The 18,643-nt window shown below is 42.0% G+C and overlaps 1 protein-coding gene across 6 annotated transcripts in view; it reads left to right on the top strand.

The window, feature by feature from the left end:
* celf3a (cugbp, Elav-like family member 3a) overlaps positions 1 to 18,643 on the top strand; it is a 43,580-nt gene that overhangs the window by 20,656 nt on the left and 4,281 nt on the right. For 2 of the 6 annotated variants that reach the window (XR_006362500.1, XM_044053420.1), the window contains exons 6-14: positions 9,818 to 9,866; positions 11,217 to 11,345; positions 12,615 to 12,694; positions 13,740 to 13,883; positions 14,803 to 14,947; positions 15,553 to 15,564; positions 16,231 to 16,380; positions 16,917 to 16,976; positions 17,885 to 17,989. Coding sequence is in view for 5 of the 6 variants with exons in the window: in XM_044053420.1 (XP_043909355.1) it covers positions 9,818 to 9,866; positions 11,217 to 11,345; positions 12,615 to 12,694; positions 13,740 to 13,883; positions 14,803 to 14,947; positions 15,553 to 15,564; positions 16,231 to 16,380; positions 16,917 to 16,976; positions 17,885 to 17,989 (874 nt within the window). In the remaining variant the exon portion in view is untranslated. Of the gene's footprint in view, positions 1 to 9,311; positions 9,368 to 9,412; positions 9,621 to 9,817; positions 9,867 to 11,216; positions 11,346 to 12,614; positions 12,695 to 13,739; positions 13,884 to 14,802; positions 14,948 to 15,552; positions 15,565 to 16,230; positions 16,381 to 16,916; positions 16,977 to 17,884; positions 17,990 to 18,643 lie in introns of those variants that run through there. The other 4 variants (XM_044053424.1, XM_044053423.1, XM_044053422.1 and 1 more) reach the window with 4 other exon arrangements.

The raw sequence follows: 18,643 nt of genomic DNA, 5'->3' as shown, positions 1-18,643 counted from the left end.
TTTCTTCAATAGAGCATTACATTTGGAAATCATCTTCCCAATTAGAGGAGAATAGAAGATAGAGCTTGGCACATATGTATGATTGACAGCTGAAATCCTCCACTAGCAGCCTTGTTGCCGGTGACATCTGTGCATTTCTGGTTGTAAATCCTCAAAATCTTGCAATCACATTTGTGGAAGAAAAAAGAAGAAGCAGCAGAATTACTGTCATTCCCGACTATCTGTACCCAAGCACACGTGGGCAAAAAGGAAAATTAACCAAGTTTGACATGCCAGGCCAACTTCCCCCTTTAGCTCCAGTGCTCCAATAAAGGTCAGAGGCTGCTCTCCCTCTTATGTTTCATATGTGATGCATCCAGACACATCCATCCAGCTGAGGCATGAGTCATCTCGCTACATGTCACAGGTTGAAAGAGACAGCTATGAGGTTCGCTTCTGGATTGGCTTTGCCAGTTCAATTCTCTCTGATGTTTCTCTCTCTCTCTCTCTCTCTCTCTCTGCGTCTCCCCTTTCTTTCTCCCTCTGAATTCTAATCAAAGTTAAACCTAGCTTTATTAGCATAGCCAGGCAGCAGGTGTGCTGCCAAATGACATTTCCAGAGCTAAATATGACATGACAGCCACGTCTCCATAATAACTGAGTGTATGAGAGACAAGGCGACAAGGCAAGGAATTACTGAGACAGAGTGCGCTCCCAGACTTGCTGCTGCTTCCTCTTTTTACTAACAAGCCGTTGACCCTGTTTCCTTTTGGTTATTTCTGTTGAAATCTACATTCATTGTGATTCACTTCTTTTCTTTTTTTTTGCCATTCTTCTTTTGGAATGACAGCTTATGGCTGTAGTTTTTAAGGGAAGAGTGAGGAAACACGTGTGGTGACAAAGGAAAACAGGCTGCAAATAACTATCATTTACTATATTGATTCATTGTCAAGTTGTGTGTGGGGTTTTTTTTCTTGGATAATCAATTAATTGGCCGACGATATGGTCAGATTGCTCTCTGTACTTTCTGTCCTACAGAACAGTAATATCATGAAAGACTAAACAAAGCCAACAAATATTCACTTTTGAGTAGCTGGAGCGGATTTGTTTTATGTATTAATTGCTTTTAAATCAAATAGTGGATTGACAGAAAAGGATTTTTCATCACTGATTAATGGTTTGAATTAGGGCTGAACAATGAATCGCTTTCAAATTGAAATTTACAAATTGAAACAACGCAATTTGCAATTTGCAATTTGCAAAGGCTACATTTAAAGCTTATGATTTGAATGATCCATGTTCTATGCCAATTAAAACTGCAATACACGAGAGAGGATGTTAAGAGGATGTTATCACCCTTGCATTCTGGTATAGTAGTTAATATTTGATGGTATCTTATGTCACAATTCTCCATTTTGTTCTGTAGCAGTACCTGTAAATATTTAACAGACGCTTGACTTGAAGTTATAACACAAATCCAGCTCTTGTAAATCTACAGTTAGATATTTAGGCCTAGTGTGAACCATAATTTTTCAAACAAAATGGCAAATCACTTTCTGCCTACAGCTTTTTCAGCGTGCCGATCTGTTGGTTTTCTTTGTCTCTGCACTGTCACAGCGGCAAACTGTGATCTGTATTTTATAAATAATATAGACGGACAGCTAATTGAAAAACAAATCGATGATTAACGCATTCGGTAATTGATTTAACCATTGAAAATCAGTGTTTTTCTTTTTTTTCTGACATCACTGATTTCGGGAATTTTCTGTCAATTGATGAATCATTTCAGCAGCAGCAGAGCACAGTGTGGTAATTGCAGGGAGGGGGACACTACGGGGTGCAGAGGCAGTTTGAAAGGACAGACTGGTATGAGGGTGGCAACAAATGAAATCCTATTGTTAGCGTGACAGTAGCGTGACCTTCTTGACCTCTCGTAGGGGATCAGCAGGATCCCAATGCCCCACGGCTAAAGCCATTTCCCCCCCTGTGTCTCTACACCAGCGGCTCTCCTCCTCACTCACAACCTCTTACCTCTAAGCTTCTAAGCTGTGTGGAACAAGCTAAACCCTCCTTCGTTCGCCCTCCCCCTCCACTGACACATGGAGGAAAAAAAAAGAAAAAAAAGACAAAAACCATCTTATTAGCTCCATACACGCCCACACGGACAAGAGCTGCTTCCCACCCCTGCTACCAGCTGTGGGGTAATTGTCATCTAATTGCACCTGCACTGCCAAAGAATAATTAACTTTGGCATCTCATGGCCGGGGTGATACAAAAGAAATAACATGAAAGCAATTATATGAGTGAGAGGAGAAAGCTAAAATGAAAGCACACCTGAATGTATCGAAAGCTGAAGGATGTCATTAACACTCAGCACTCGGCTTTTTTTCCTTTTCTTTTCCTTTTTTTTTTTTAAGCAATTCTCCTTTCCGGGAAATAACAGTCAGACTTTCTTTCTCCTCCGTATTTCACTAGAACAAAGGAAAAGAAGAAAGAAAAGCGTAAGATAAAGGGAGAGAGAAAAGAAGTGAGGCAGGAGTGAACAGATGGTTGTATCAGAGGGGCACCTGGTCTTATATGTAACTTCAGGTGAGAGAGAGGAGGAGGAGACACGGTGTCAAAAGCACATTCAGCTGAACGCGAGGAAAGAAAGTGAGAGAATTATGCATTTGAAAAAAAAAAAGGAGAGAAACAAGGCAGGAACAGTTAAACAGTTTCTGAGAGGATGTGTGAAAATAGGGGGTTGTGAAGAGAAAACATTCATGTAGTGAGTTCTATTCTCATTCTGCTCTGCGAAGACATCTAGCTCCGTCATCTCCACTCTCTCTTTTCTCTTTATATCTGCGCCGTCTCAGGTTGTGTTGTCCAGCTCTATAAGGTCAGCTGATGTGACAATAACTTTGTTGAATGAGCTGAATGTTTGAGTCATGATGCTGCTTCTCGTTGAGGGTCAGTAGGTAGTCCGTATTCACAAAAAAAGAGAAAAGAATCTGTCGTTATTTTCCAGAAAAAGAAAGAAAAAGAGCTAATTGCTAAAACTCACTCTTTTTGTATGATTTTCTGAGGATTGTATGATAATAAATTGATATATTCTGGTCTTGCACCGTCGCTCAGACAAAGAAAGACATTTTAAGATGTCAAGGACAAGTGAAACTGACATTTTAGAGACCAAATGCTAAGAACAATAATGGAGATTTGACATTTGTGTAAGTGTGGTTAAATGCTTATTGCTCAGATTTTTTACTGAGAGAATTGAATCCAAGCTTGTGTCTGGATGACAGATATGAAGTTAGCTTAGCATAAAGAGCATAAAGCCTTCCTCCACCACAACAAGCCCATACCCCTATGAAGCTAAGCTGTTAGCTCCATTGTTTGTTAGCTCTATCTAATGCTAAGCTAACAGCTTTGTATTAGAACAGAATTTATAGCCCTATGTGACAGTGGAATCAATCTTTTCATAAACTGTCACACTTGTAAAATCACACTTGTAAAATACAAACATTTTATCACCTAAAATATAAAAGGTTTTCTTTAATCAGTCAATAAGTTGCTGTGCTACAACTCACATTAGCATGAACAGAAACACAATAAATTGCTCCTCATCAACACTCACTTATACTTGAATTAATATTTGCAACAATGCCTCACTGTTAATATTTTATATGCAATAACTATTTAATAATGTGACTGTGCCCAAGTGAGATAGACCTATATCTGTGTGTGTGTGTGTGTGTGTATGTTTGGTGTGTATTTGCATTTGCAGCGGGGGAAGGGAGGGCAGGTGTTCACACTAACAGGGTTTAATGACGAGTGTGTGCTTTTGTGTGCGTGTGTGTGCGCGCATGCGTGTGTGTGCACAGCCTAACTGTCTGTTTGCTTTTGCGTGCATGTGTTTTTTTGTGGCGAGTACACATCCGCGGACATGGACGTACAGATGCATGGATGGATGGAAGTTGTTGGGTTTATCATGAGCTCCTCTGTGGTTTATTTATTCACTATCTGCTCTCAGTGAGAGAGAGAGAGCGAGCGAGCATGTGTGTGTGTGTGTGTGTGTGTGTGTCAGAGAGAGAGAGTGAAATCTGTGCCGCGAGGCCTTCTGTGTTTAAGCTGCCTATATAAGAGGAAAGATCCCTCTGTGAGTGGAACATCTGACTAAGCTTGACATTTGCTCAGCCATAAGGACCCAGGCGGAGCAGAGCGGTTTTTATCAATAGTCTGAAATAATGCATATGCTAAATATAGCCAGGGCTTTTTATGCAGGATATGAGATGGGAAGTTGCCAGAATGTTGTAATTTGTGCCTTTAATGTCTGAGTAAACATTCAGCTGACACATGGGGGCTTATGATCAGTTCCAGGGTGGTTTATAGTCTTCTTTTGGAGTGTAGATTTATTCAATCCTTGTCCCTTTTTAATATGAAACACTGATAAGTAGGTCAAAAAAAAATTATTTCATATGTAACAAGCCAAAAAATATGCGGATAACACAAAGTAGAAGCTCAGATTTTCTTACGGGGCCACAGTGAACATGTTATGTTATGTACCTGAAAATAAATCAGGGCTTCTACATATAATATACCGCCTGTATGTCGCCGTCACTCAGTTGCAGAGATGATGAGGATGATAGCAATTAGTGTGCCTCACAGCGTATGTGCTCACTTGATGAATGTATCTGGCATTGATTCATTTGCATAATTCATGCATATCAACACGCAATCGGGACGACGCAGGACCGGCCGCGCTGACTGACAACAACAAAAAAAAAAAGGGCCTGTTCTTCGTACGTCACTCTGGGGGGACTGTAATGATGAATGCAGATTAGATTTACAGACGTGGTAAATGGGTGTGAATGAGAGAGAAATTGGATAAATGAAGGAGGGGTGGGACTATGATTGAGGGTGGGGGAGGGCAGGAAGAGATGAATGAAAGTTTGACATAATGAACAGTGGGTGGCGGTGAGGGTGAAGGGGGTTGGAGGTGCATTGATGCAGCGTGTTTATCAGCTTAAATACAGACATCTGTCTCTGAGAAATTGAGTGTTTTGGGGGTTGGTGTGTTTGTGTATGTGTGTGTGTGTGTGTGTGTACCTTGCATATGGTAGGCGAATGCACACAAAGTGTAAAGAGGATGCCACAAAACTCATCATGCTCCTCGAACTCTGTTGCAAGTCATGGCGTAAGCATGTATACCCTGCACTGCGGTGGTCAAAGTGTGTGAAACACAAATAAAATGAGTTGAATCAAAAGTGGGACAATCTGGACACACACACACACGCTGAGCTCTGTCCGTGATTCAGTTCTTTCTCCCCTCTGCTCCACTGAGTCGAGTCAAACAACACTTGACATGAATATTTAAGAGCCAGAAGAAAACAATTGAGAGTTGACTCCACTGTTGTAAGAAATCTTCTCTTTGATATTCTGTTTCTCCACTTTGAGGGATTCCTGTTGTTGCTGTCTGAAAAAAAAAGAAGAAGAAGTTAAATGTCAGGTTGGTCCTGATGCTGGACAGACTATTGAACAGCGTTTTAGTGGGAGACAACATTGGGAAGCAGCTTTGACACTAAAGACAGGATCATTGATTAAATATTATTGAACTGTACAAGCCTTGTGCTGTCAGTCTCTTTGTGTTTGATTGATTCAGTAACTGTCTGCTTTCAGGAGACGGTAGAGTTTCTCTCTGCTTTGTGTGCTTACCCACCCATGTATGTGCGCATCTGTGTGTGCATCCACGTGTGGCAACACGAACATTCCGTATAAATGCATCTCTGCTTTCTTTCGTCCCCGTCTCCGCTATTGTTTCGACTCCTTGTGCGATTTCACAATTGTACAGTTCTGTTCATATCTCTCTCTCTCTCTCTTTTTATCTTTTTTTGGCCTGTGAATATACCAATTTCCACCTGTGCTTCTTCTTTTCCCCCCCAGGTGAATTCACAAGTGTGTCCCAGCATAAGTGCATTTGTGATGGAGAAGCGAGAAGCGAAAGCAACAGAGAATGGAGAGGAGCAGAACAGGAGGAGAGGGGGTGGGTAGGGGGAGGCGGGAGGTGGCAGGTTGATTACGGTCGCAGGTCTCGTTGCCTGGAGACGGCTGGGATGAGGGATGCCAGGTTGCTTGGCGACCGGCACGATGCAATGACCAGCGCTGTGTGATGGAGCGGAGGGGAGGCGAAGATGGTAGATTGTCTTTGTGCCCCCCCCCTCCATTAAATACACACACACACACACACACATACAGACCTCCAACTCTCTCTGCTGTAAACGTTGTTGAAAGAGCAGGAGAGATGGTCTCTGCTGATAAATTCGCCATTCAGCGTCGCCCGCTTTTCAGGGCAGACAAGAGAAATGGATGGAAATTGGGAGTGGAAAACACACACGACAAGAAATGTGTCAACCTCACACAGCAGCACGCTGCTATAGAGACCTGACATCGCTGGTTGTGTTGAGCTGCAAGCACAGAGATTATCATTAACTCTACAGGTTGTAACCAAAAGGGAAGAAAAAATATTCTGTCATCAATATGCTTGACTCACTCCAGGCTTTAAATGGCACTTTCTGTTGCTGTAGTAGCAGAAAATGCATTGACACTGGAGTGACTTCCTCTCAGTGTATATGGACGTTGATGGCACTGGGGGGTGGGGGAGTCATGCATTATGGTGAAGGGGTCGAGCTGTGATTTGATTGGATAATCTATGGATTTAATATCTCATAATCCTTGCAAAATCCCCTGTGGCATCACGGAGAGAAAAGATTAAGTATGTGTGGATGTGTGCTCATGTTGCTGTGACCGACAGGAGCAAAGAGAGAGAGAGAGAGCGTGTGTGTGTGTGTGTGTGTGTGTGGTTATAACGGATGTGTGTTTAGTCTAAAGGTGGCTTTTTTTTAATAATATCTGTGCTGTGTGTTCAGAGATGGATCACAGAGGGAGAGGAGGAAATCAAACAGCAGAGACACAGTGATAAAATGGGCTGTTGATCAGGCAGGTTGTGCCTGTGCGTTGTCTGTTCACAGTGTGCGACTGTTTTTGTAAACAAGCCCGAAAGAGAAAGGGGAGGGAGGAGAGCAACAGGAGGAGGAGGGGAGAGAGCAAATTACTGTAAAGTGTTTGTTAGTGGTTTAGGCTTAGGAGGGAGATATTTTCCTCCCTGCTTCTGCATCTGCTCTTCAGGCAGCGCCAACATTCAACAGGCGCGAACGCTCCCTCCATCATCCCCCTTTTTTTCTTTTTTTTGTTCGGTGTCTTTCTTTTTTCTTTCTTTTTTTTCACCTCCTTGCCCCTCCTCAAACATCTAATCCTCCTATCTCTCGACCTAGAAGCACTCTTTGTCCTCCTCATTTGTTTTGCAACCCCGTCTCCTCTGCACAGCGTTCAGAGCATCCTTGTTTTCCTGATGTGGGGTTCTCATCAGCGGGGTTGTCATGACGATGGCCATACGAGCGTGGTCTTTCGTCAGAGCAGTGGGTCCGGTTGCCGTGCTGATGTGAAGTGGCACAGCCTTGATGCCTCCACTTCTCACTGTTTTCCCTCTTGTATATTCTAATTCCCATCTCCTGAGCCATCTGCTGCTCCTTTCCTTATCACCGCCACCACGGCCTTCACCGTTTGTCTTCCTGCTCTGAAATAGGGGCCATGGGTTTTTTTTTACAGGCGTCATTCAAACATGGGATTACCGCAGGATGTCATGAAACCACTGCCTCAAGGCGCTAGATATTTCCCAATAAATTATCCTTTATCTTTGTGTTAGAGCGGCAACAAATGAGTGAGGTTTTATTGTAGATCTGGAGACTTTGTTGCACGTACACACGCAGCCACCAAGGACACCAAGGTCCTGTTCTCAGTGTTTTCTAAAGATGTAGCTTTCATGTGTTTGTACTACATTATCTATAAAAATCCTGCATTGAAAGGTGTTTAAAATATTAGATTAGATACTTTGTTGTGTATGACCACATGTAGAGGTCGACGAATATTAAATTAAAATGTATTATTTAGTTGTTGCTGTAAGCTGCTCCTTATATACGTATTTCACAATTATTGGCTGTTCTTTCCATCCTTAGAACATATGTATTTACGAAACGAGGGACACTTCTTTTCAAATATAATGAATAAAAAGCTGAGAAAGCAGGATGTAAATGTTAAATCGTAATCACAGGCCGATAGTTAGTATTTATTTCTACTGAAAGGGCCATAAAACATAGAGAGTGCATTAAAAAGACCCAGTATTGGACGTCTGCATGTCCTCAATCTAATTTCATTAGCAGATGTTTTGAATAAATGTATAGTATTGTTTAGTGGTAATTAATACTGTCATTGATGTCTTGTGTATACAAATAACATGAGAGGTGACAGTGGGGACAAAAAAGAAGCAATGATTATAATAGCAGGTGATATTTGTTAAGACCTGACAGTGCATTCATTTTAGGATGTCAACGCTCTCTCAGGGCCGATAATAATTTACATCTAATTTGATTCAAGGACAGAACTTAAAAGTATCATTTCAACTAAAAATGAGTGTGTGGTAATTGCATGATCAGGCCCCCCATTTGCTTGAGTGATTGGAATATGGTTTTGAGACTTTGCCCCTGCGTCTCCTCTATCACCCTGTTAATTGGTGCAATCAATTGGCCGCTCTGAGTGAGGCGACACAGGAGGCCACCGCAGCAGGTGTTGGTGGGTGGGGGGGGGGGCGTGGGGGATATTTCAGCTGCCGCTTCAGCGGTCGTGAGGAGGCGGTGTTGTGAATGTACCGTCCTGTCGGTGGAGCGCGACCCCAGATCAATAGTGTCTCCTGGTGACCAATCACAGCAGATCAATCAGTGACAAAGGAACAGTGACTGGCCGAAATGTCACCGGCTCCATAATTAAGACCTTCATTAAGCCACAGTTAACAGAGTGTCACTCTGCTGCTGTCTCACCTCACCTCACCTACCTCCTCCACCCGCTCCCTCACACACACACACACACATCCCCCCACCTCCATCCTTTCCTCCATATGCTCCTTTCCTCCTCAATCCCTCTCAATCCCACCCTTCTCCCTTTTTTGCCTTCTTTTCTTCATTCTTTTCTTGATTCCATTCAATGCCTCTTTTCACTGTTTCTTCGTGCTCTTTACATTTTAAAAGCTGAGGCGCCCGCCGTACTGATGTGTGCACATTTTAATATAAGGGCTGTGCTCTGAGTAAATAGGAGGACGAATGTGAAGAAGTGAAGGGAAAAAGGGAGGGGGGGGATTTCAACAGCTTGTCTTTTGATGAATTCTTTTTCTTTGTCCTTCTTTTATTATTTCTTATATATAAATGTATATTTGTGTGTGTGTGTGTATTTCTAGACCCTGTTTCTGCCTCTCTGAATCTCTCACCACTCTGATGCTGCATGCTTCTGTAATCCAGATTAGCCGGCGAGTGTTCTTAATCTTATCACTTCCCCAATCCCGAATGGGTGTGTTTTGTCTGATAGGGGGCAGAAGGAGCGGTAGGCAGCAGTATTAGAGAGAGAAGAGGTGGAGAGAGAAAGAGAGAAAGAGACTGTATGACACTGTGAATGTAATATCCCAAATATCAGTGTCAGGTGTAGTTTTGCTGGAGTAGAGTAGTAGGCAGAAAAAAATGCAAAGGAGAAAATGGTAGAGGATGAAGCACAGCAGACTGAAGGCACTGCTTTGTCACATTACAGCAATAATAGATGCCATTTAAAAAAATAAAATAATAGCCACATTTCGATAAAATGCAAACTGCTGCCAACGATTTAAATTGCTTCTTTTGGACGGGAGGGAGGGGGAGGGGCAGAACAACTACATATACACCCTGTATTTAAACTTAATGTGCCGTGTCGCCTCTTGTCTTTCCAGATGAACCGTCCGATCCAAGTGAAGCCAGCTGACAGTGAGAGCAGAGGGGGTAAGAGACACCTGTCCACCACTCAGACACACAACACCAACTCAAACAGAACCGCAGCAACTGCTGTGAATGTTAACTTACTCAGACAACATGGAGAGTTTTGAGAGCAGTCGTCAGATGAGAGAACTAAACGTGACACAGGAATCAATATAATGGCCCCGGTATAAGCAGTGGTGCAGCTACACCAACGTACACATCTTAAAAAAATGCACTTTATAAATGATTCATGTGGGTTTTTTTATCTGTTGTATGGTGTCTGTTGTACTGTGTGTGTTCATTTTGTTTTTAGCTACTTTCAGGCCCTTTTGAGCGACTTGAATTGAATATCAGTTGAGGTACATCCACTGCAATAACAACAACATATTGACTTACAAAAACCACACACCCCTCCAAAGATCAATGCTAATCTAAAACTACAATTTCAAGACTCAGTTTTAGATTCAATAACCTGCAAATATGACGTCTCACAATCTCAAGATCTACGAAGCATCTCGCTTAAATGGCTACAAGGGTTTCACAGTCATCAACATAATGATTCAGCATGAGTTTGAACATTATTAGACCCACGTTGGTAGGTTTAGTCACCTTAAGTAAGGTCTAAGAATTCATTGGGAATGTGAAAAAAGCTACTCCACGCATGCAAGGTTTTTGTCTTTGTTCTAATTTGTGTTAGAGGACATGGAAAAGGGACATTTTTGACATGTCACATTAGAAAAAGAGCAGGCGTAAATAACAAAATAAATGACAGCGCTGCCTGATCACAAAAGTCAACGTGTTACCGGGCGAACAGACTCAGATATTTGAGTGTTTAACACGGCCACAGCCACTATCTTCTCCTGCATTTGCATGATGTAAGTCAGACAACAACATGATCACACTGTGTCAGATTTCCATACACGCACTGCCTTCTGTGTGTGTGTGTGTGTGTGTGTGTGTGTGTTTTTCCCTGAGAGGTCTGCTGTACATGTAGTGGTAACATGTGCACATTGATAGTGAGTGGGTTCAAACACGCCGGAGACGCTGCTCTGATCCGTCACAGACGTGGACAGACGGCGCAGCTCCTCTGACAACACACAGGGTGACAAACATTTGAGTCAGCGCCAGATGCTGCCAGTGTTTTGTCGACATGTTCATGTGACTGCACTCTGGTGGTGCTGTAAAGTATGACAGGCTGACATCCACCCTGCCCTGTAACTGCATGTCACACATGTTGCTGCTTTATTATTCTTGCATGTACCATGACGGTGACATGGCACTTCTCCCCATAAATCATCACCACCCTTTTTTGATGTCATTCACATCGTCCTGCTCTCTCTCTCTTCCATTCTTGGTTAATCTCCTTCCCCTTAGAAGACAGGAAGCTGTTTGTGGGCATGCTGGGAAAACAGCAGACGGACACCGATGTGAGAAAGATGTTCGAGCCGTTCGGCAGCATAGAGGAGTGCACGGTGCTCCGCGGGCCTGACGGCACCAGCAAAGGTAACAGAGAAATACCAAATAAACTAAGCTTTAATACAACATACAGCAACACAACAGCATTTCTACAGACACAGATTAAGCATGATTACAGCACCTGTATCTGTCTGATACTGGTCAAAATCGCTGGATTGGAAATAAAAATCAGCAAAAACATTTTAGCTGAGTCATGTTTGGGCTTTTTATTTCTCCTTTACTGGGAGAACGATATTTATTACACAGTTGGAGAATGGTGTGTTTGAAGTGACTCAGCACAAATGTGCTGTTAACAGCTTCACAAACCTTGTATTGAGCTAGTATTGGTAGATACTTGAGTTTGTGATATCAGTATTGGTATCAGTATTAAAACTGAAGCACGACACGGGATAAAAGCACGATGAGTAAAGTAATTTGGCCCCAAATCAGGACAACAACATTACTCATTATATAAATTGTACATATTCGTACAAGCCTCCATCTTCTTTCAGTGACTTCTGTCTGTATCTGATAATGTGTTTCAAATATTTCATATAGTGAAAGGTTGTACATCCAAAAAAGCCTCATCTTCTGATTATGTGTAGTATATGTATGCTAAACGTCCTGTTAGCGATGTTTAGCCACCTTTGAGGTTGGGGATGTGTTTCACTTTAAATGGATGCAATAACATTTAACCCATCATCTTAATTGATTTACACAGAGTCATTCAACTGCCAAAACCCAATCAATTTCAAAGCACTAAATTCACATTTACAAGCTTCACGAGCCCAATATATTTCCTAAAACACCTGTGTCTCAAGCTTTTCAACTTCTCTAAAGATTGTAAGTGTGAGTTTGCATGATGAGTTTAAATGTGACTCGGACACTTGTGTGTATTTGTGTCTTTGAGAGTCAGACCTGCAACACGCCACCGCCATGTGAATGCAAATTATAATTGTCACTGACAACACTGCTAATAATATTTGCCATGTAAATCAAAATCCGGCGACAGTTCAAACACAGATGCTAGTTTTTTCTGCGTGCGCTGTGTGAGGCATGACTAATGGTGCAATAGGTTTTATGGGTCATGGCTAATGATGCGTTTGGAGGTTTACGGGCTGTGATTGATGAAGCAATGAATGTTTTGTGGACCATGTTTAATGATGCCTCAATAACTGATGAAGCGCTAGATGTAAGACGGCTCCTAATGTATTTTTAAAGCAAAGTCATTTTTTTCAGATTGTGTGTGTGTGTGTGTGTGTGTGTGTGTGTGTGATTGTGTGAGTCCACGTTTTAATGGTGTGTCATTATATGTAGGGTGTGCATTCGTAAAGTTCCACAGCAATGCAGAGGCTCAGGCGGCCATCAACACTCTGCATGGGAGTCGTACTTTACCTGTGAGTCCCCACTACACAAACACACACACACACACAAGGATAGACGCACACGTGCACATACACCAACTACACAGACATGTGGTTACACATGAATTCAAATATAGACGCACGCAGCTGCTCCAAATCCAGTCATTTAGTCACTCAACATTGTGACTCAGCTTATAGTCACTGCTTCTCATTTTTGTCCCCCACCCCCACACACACACTCACACATGTTCGACATTCATGACTTGAGGGGACATTGCATTGACTTTCATTCATTTCCTGGAGACTTACTCTAACCCTTAACCACAATTACTACTGGCCTAATCCTAATCCTGACCCTAACCCTAATCTCAACCTAACCTTAAAACATATCTTCACCTTAAAATGTAATAATTTACATTAAGGAAGACAAGTCCCCATAATGTGACCCTGTAAACAGGTTTAGGTCCCCACAACATCAGTAATACCTGGACACACACACAAACACATTTAGTAGAGCAGTCTTAGTGAGGACACTAAGACATAAAATATTCCTTAGCCCTAGGGGTCTGCAACCTCGAGAATCACAAGAGCCATTTTTGACCCCTCTCCACCCAAATATATTTTATCTGGAGCCGCAAAACCTTGTGCATCATGTAATAAGTTTTATATATGTATATAAATAAACTATAGTTTGTTGCATTTATGAAATTTAGGAACTTTGTAGATCCATTCAAGTCCTTCTGTTATTTTTGTTTGTTTTTTTGGATGGAGATGCTTTTTTCTCCTCATCACACAATCTGATAAGGAAAAAAAAAGTGCTTGATTTGGAAATGATATATTTACATTCTGATGTAATTTCAGCTTTATTTTTGTCTGGTTGTGAAAAACTAATGAAGAGAAGATCGTCAGGAGCAAACATTGTTGGAGGCAATTACGATAAAAATAATCTGCCTCTTGGACATTCTACATTACCAGGACAACACATGCATCATTACCCATGTTATCCTCACGCTAAGTGGTGATGTGTTGTTCTTTTTTTTTTGTGATGATTTGAAAATGTTCCACGTTGCCTCCACAGGGCGCCTCATCCAGTCTGGTGGTAAAGTTTGCAGATACGGAGAAGGAGCGAGGGCTCAGGCGGATGCAGCAGGTGGCCTCTCAGCTGGGCGTCATCAGTCCCATGACCCTGCACCTCGGGGCATACAATGCCTACACACAGGCTGTGAGGAACACACACACACATATATTGAGCATATAAATAACATTTTGGTTTCTTTTTAGTTTGTTTTTATGTGCGCCTCCTGTCTTTCCTCTTTGCTCTATTTTCTTTCTTCTCTCTCTGACGTTATCTTGAGTGCCATAAATTATGTCATAAAGTAAACACCCTTCAGCTTTTTGTATTTCACAGTGAGATTTTTGTCATCTAGTTTGACATTAACACACGAGTGTTAATGTCAAACTAGATGACAATACTGATCTTGTCTTTGCTAATTGACCATTTAGTGCAAATGGTTTTAGATTTGGCTCATTAACAGTTTGTGATGCTTACAGAGGCCTGACAGCATTTTCACTTTGCACGTGTGCACAAAATTGCTGTCCCTTACTTAAACCAGCTAAAATCTAAAAATGACAAATGGCGTAAAGTGTAGTCAGTCCTTTTTTACCTTCACAGTTTCGAGCTGGAACGTGCTACACGATCTGAAGACAGATCATTACCTTGACTTGATTATAAATACCGTGAAGCGTCCGCACTCGTTTGCACAAACAGAGAAGGTCACCAAGGACGGTCACGCTGTGTTATGTAGCAGCATAAAGAGACGTGGCCTTCAAATTTAAAGTGACTTCTAATTGAGCTCTGTCTGGAATCACTGCAGTTATATAAAACCTTTGTTTGTTTTGTTTTTGTTTTTATTCAGGCTCATTAATAATGAAATTTGGGGACAGAGTGTGTCTGCCTGTGCTTTTAATCCACAGAAATCACTTACTAAATGTCCGATGTTGAGTCATTTTTGCTCCACCCCGAGATTAGATTCAAGAAAACATGCACTTATGGCGCACACTCACAAAAACAAACTCAGAAAACCCTTTTGTCTCCTTTCAATCACATCCTTTCTCTCTCGCTCGCTCTCTCTGTCCTCCAGCTGATGCAGCAGCAGGCCCTGGTGGCACAGTCGGCCTACCTCTCTCCTGTTGCCACGGTGGCGGCGGTTCAGATGCAGCAGCTCGCTGCCCTCAACCCCAGCAGCATCATTGCCACGCCGATTGCATCCATCACCCCCTCCTCAGGTAATGAGAGGCAGAGATGTCTGGCTCCGGCCGGCCTTGATTAGATTTCCACCTGAAATATGAGGACAGTTACACAAGGAGAGGTGGACCAAGAGGACAAAATAACAAACATATTATGTGGGGTTTTCTCCCTTCAGACTGCAATGGTGTTTGCCATGTTAGCTTTTATTTTTACGCTGCAGGAACAGCCCGACTAGAAATAAGCCAAATATTCTAAAACTGATTTAAAATTTGACATTATTATTTGTGTAACTGGGTAATGTTCCTTACATGTAGAAAAAAACAGACCAAAAACAAAACTGAAAGTTGTGTTTTTCTCAATTAAAGAGATTCTGACATGTAAGAAAAGTGTACTTCGAATGTGTGGTCTGATTTTTAAGAATTCATAGCTTAGAGTTTCTTATTTGTGCACACATCAATCAGCAACAGAGAGTTTTACTTCTACATTTAAACCATCCTTATTACACACCTGTAGTGGACACGGAAACCAGGCGCAAGGAGCAGTGGGCGGCACACATCTGTGCCTGTGGAGCAATGAGGGGTGCTAGTACAATTTCCTAAAAAACAATGCCCTTTTTTTCTTTCTTAAAAACCCACGTTTGCAGTGTACGGAATAGGTGAGATGGCTGTTGAGTTAGAGTGCCATGTATCCTGCATGCAGTTTGATCATTTTGATTTAATCCCAGCTGATGTTTGAAGCTGTTTTTCAGTCTTGATGTTGGTCTGTTTTCATTTACATAAACGCATAAACAAACGTGGTGACGGTGCTTTACATTTGACTTAAAGTATCTCAAACATCTGAATGTTTCCTTACTTTTCAATCAATGTTACGAATATGAACTGTCTCTGTGCACATCCAGTCAAAGCATACAGGAACAACCACAGCTACAGAATAAAACAAAGAGGAGGTCCACACACTGTTGTGCAGCCAAATAATGGTCTTGATTTAACAAAGCAATAAAGGCTCAACAGTGTGCGGCGCTGCTCTTTTGTATCCTGTGTATAAACAAATATCTGCTTGGATGATTTCTCAGCAAACCTTTAGGAGTGCAACAAAACTCTTTCCTGATTTGTTTTTTAATTTCCGATCATTGCTGTCTACAGTGTAATATCAGTGTTAAGTGTGGATCACAGTGGAGAGCCATGGCCAATATAATGAAAAGTTTGGAGCTGATAGTCAAAAGTCATCACAAGTTTCTACTTAACCGTTCAATCATAAACAAATTCAATTGTAGAATAGAAGTGGAAATTTAAACAACATTTTTCCCTAAACTGATTTGCAGGTACCAGCACTCCACCCTCCATCGCAGCCACGCCTGTTCCCGCTCTGCCTCCGCCCATTGCGGTGAACAGCTACCCCTCTGTGCCAGCTCCACCCAACGGCCAATCAGCAACCGAAGCTCTCTACACTAACGGAATTCATGCCTACCAAAGTACAGTCATCACATCCTAAAGTATCAAATATCAAAATAAACAAAAAAACAAACAAATATTCCTCCACAGGCTTGCAGGCTTCCCGTTGTGATGTTGAACAGCGAGGGTGTGATTGAGAGGAAATTATATGAAACGAAAGCACTGAATATTATTTGGAGCGTGCTGATGTGCTCCAAATAACAGGATTTAGGAGTGTGTGTGTGTGTGTGGGTGTCCTTGTATTTCTTACCTATTTAGGACCTTTTCTGGCATAAACACTGACCTTGTCAGGACCAGTAGTCCTCATGGAGGCAAAAAACCTGGTCCTAATGAGGCAGAACCCCATTTATGCCTAACTGTATAAGTTGGCAGCTGTGGTTAGATTGAGTTTCTGGTTAGGCATTAACTGGTCATGGTTATGGTTAGGTTAATGTGTTGTTCAGGCTGCAAATGAATGGAAGGCAATGCAGTGTGCAAAGAAGAAGAGCTGCACAAACCTGCGTGTGTGTGTGTGTGTGATGTAACAGTTGTTGACGATGTATTTCCTGTGTCACAGCTCAGAGTCCTGTCCTGGATCCTCTACAACAGGCCTACACAGGCATGCAGCACTACACAGGTGAGCCTCACAGCCTCCACACTAATTATATCAGATGTATTCTCTTAAAAAGTGTCAAGTAAACTGACTTTAATACATGAAAATGTGTCGCCACTGACCTGGCTTCCTGCTGCTATGGCCCTGTTTTAAATGGCAGACAAATTGACAGATCACAGAAGGTCAAGCACAGGTGTTAACAATCATATGATGGTTGCATTCCATTTAGCTTCCTCCGTTTTTAAGGTGCAAGGCTCAGTACGGGCGACGGTAGCTCAGTGGTAGAAAGGGTTGTCTTTCATCTTGAAGGTTGTGGGTTCGATTCCCGGCTCCGCTAGTGTCCTTAGGCAAGACATTTATGGGATAGGGATAGAAAAGGAAAACCTACAAAAGCGCTAGGCAACAGGACTAAAAGTTTAAAGTTTCAGGAGTGACCCCTAACCTTCGAGTTGAAAGACAACTCGCTCTACCACTGAGCTACCGTCGCCCCCAACAAGCTGTATACACACTAATGCTCCCCACAGTCAGGTCTGATAGTGTTGCTTGACAGAGCCTGTTTTCAGATGAAGGACTCAACATTCAAATAGTGTTACATTGTTTCTGCTCACAAAGACCAAACAGAGGCAGAAAAGGATTTCAGATTTAATTTCATATATAATTTGACCTTGTGTCGGAAAACAGCAAGAAAAAAATGACCTTTGCAACTACCCAATAAATCTTCATAACATGCACATATGCGCATATATATAACAACATGTGAATAATGCGTGTCTCTGTATAGAATGAGTCACTACATTACAAACTACGTGCAAACACGTCAGTGGGTGGGGAAAGCAGCTCTGTCAGATGTTGTTGTGTTAAGTGTAAAGTGATTAGCTGGCAGTGGCTCACCGCTCGCTGATCTGTGTTCACCTGTTCCTCCTCTCCGTCAGCCGCCTACCCGGCTGCCTACAGCCTGGTGGGACAGCCGTTCCCCCACCAGCCCACGCTGGTGGCTCAGCAGCCGCAGCAGCCGCAGCAACTGCAGCAGCGGGAAGGTAAGCGTGCACGTTTCACCGCGTACAGTGTACAGTACAGCTGTGATTAGATGAGAGACTGATGACTCATGTTTGTTTGGTGAGTGTTTATTTTGACCCAGGAGACAATTATCCTAACATAAAGGCTGGGAAGGAGGCAAAACTGCTCTCCTGGCTGCATCTAGTTTGATTTAATGTTGTGCTTTATTCTTTTCCTCTGTTTTGATTTTGTAGTTTTGGTTCTTATCGACCACATTTTCAAGTAAAAAAAACAAATCTCTGAGTATAACAAGCGGTTTTATATCATTTTTTAATCTATCCATATTTACATACTGTAAAATCATAAGGGCGAATACTTTTTCACCAAAAAGAAGCTGATATTGATTTGTCAGTATCAACTTTTTTTAAATATTGGTTCTCTAGTTTTTGCTATTGCATATGTTAATCAACATTTTATAATGTCTTTTTTTTTTAAAGGCATGAATATACTTCTAGGTGTGGTTTTTATATACATATTCTAATAGACCCACACTCTATAATCTCCACAGAATATAAATAAATCACAGTTGCTCATTGTGGTATTTATATACATACTATGTACACAGGTATTTGCCAAACTCTGCCGATTCCCCTCGTCCTCTGACTCGTGCTGTCTTGTCTTGTCACATGTCTCCC

Source organism: Solea senegalensis, linkage group LG20 (genome assembly GCF_019176455.1).
Source record: "Solea senegalensis isolate Sse05_10M linkage group LG20, IFAPA_SoseM_1, whole genome shotgun sequence".
NCBI lineage: Eukaryota > Metazoa > Chordata > Actinopteri > Pleuronectiformes > Soleidae > Solea > Solea senegalensis.
Note: the sequence above shows the minus strand (reverse complement) of the source record. Positions and strands in the feature narration are given on the sequence as shown.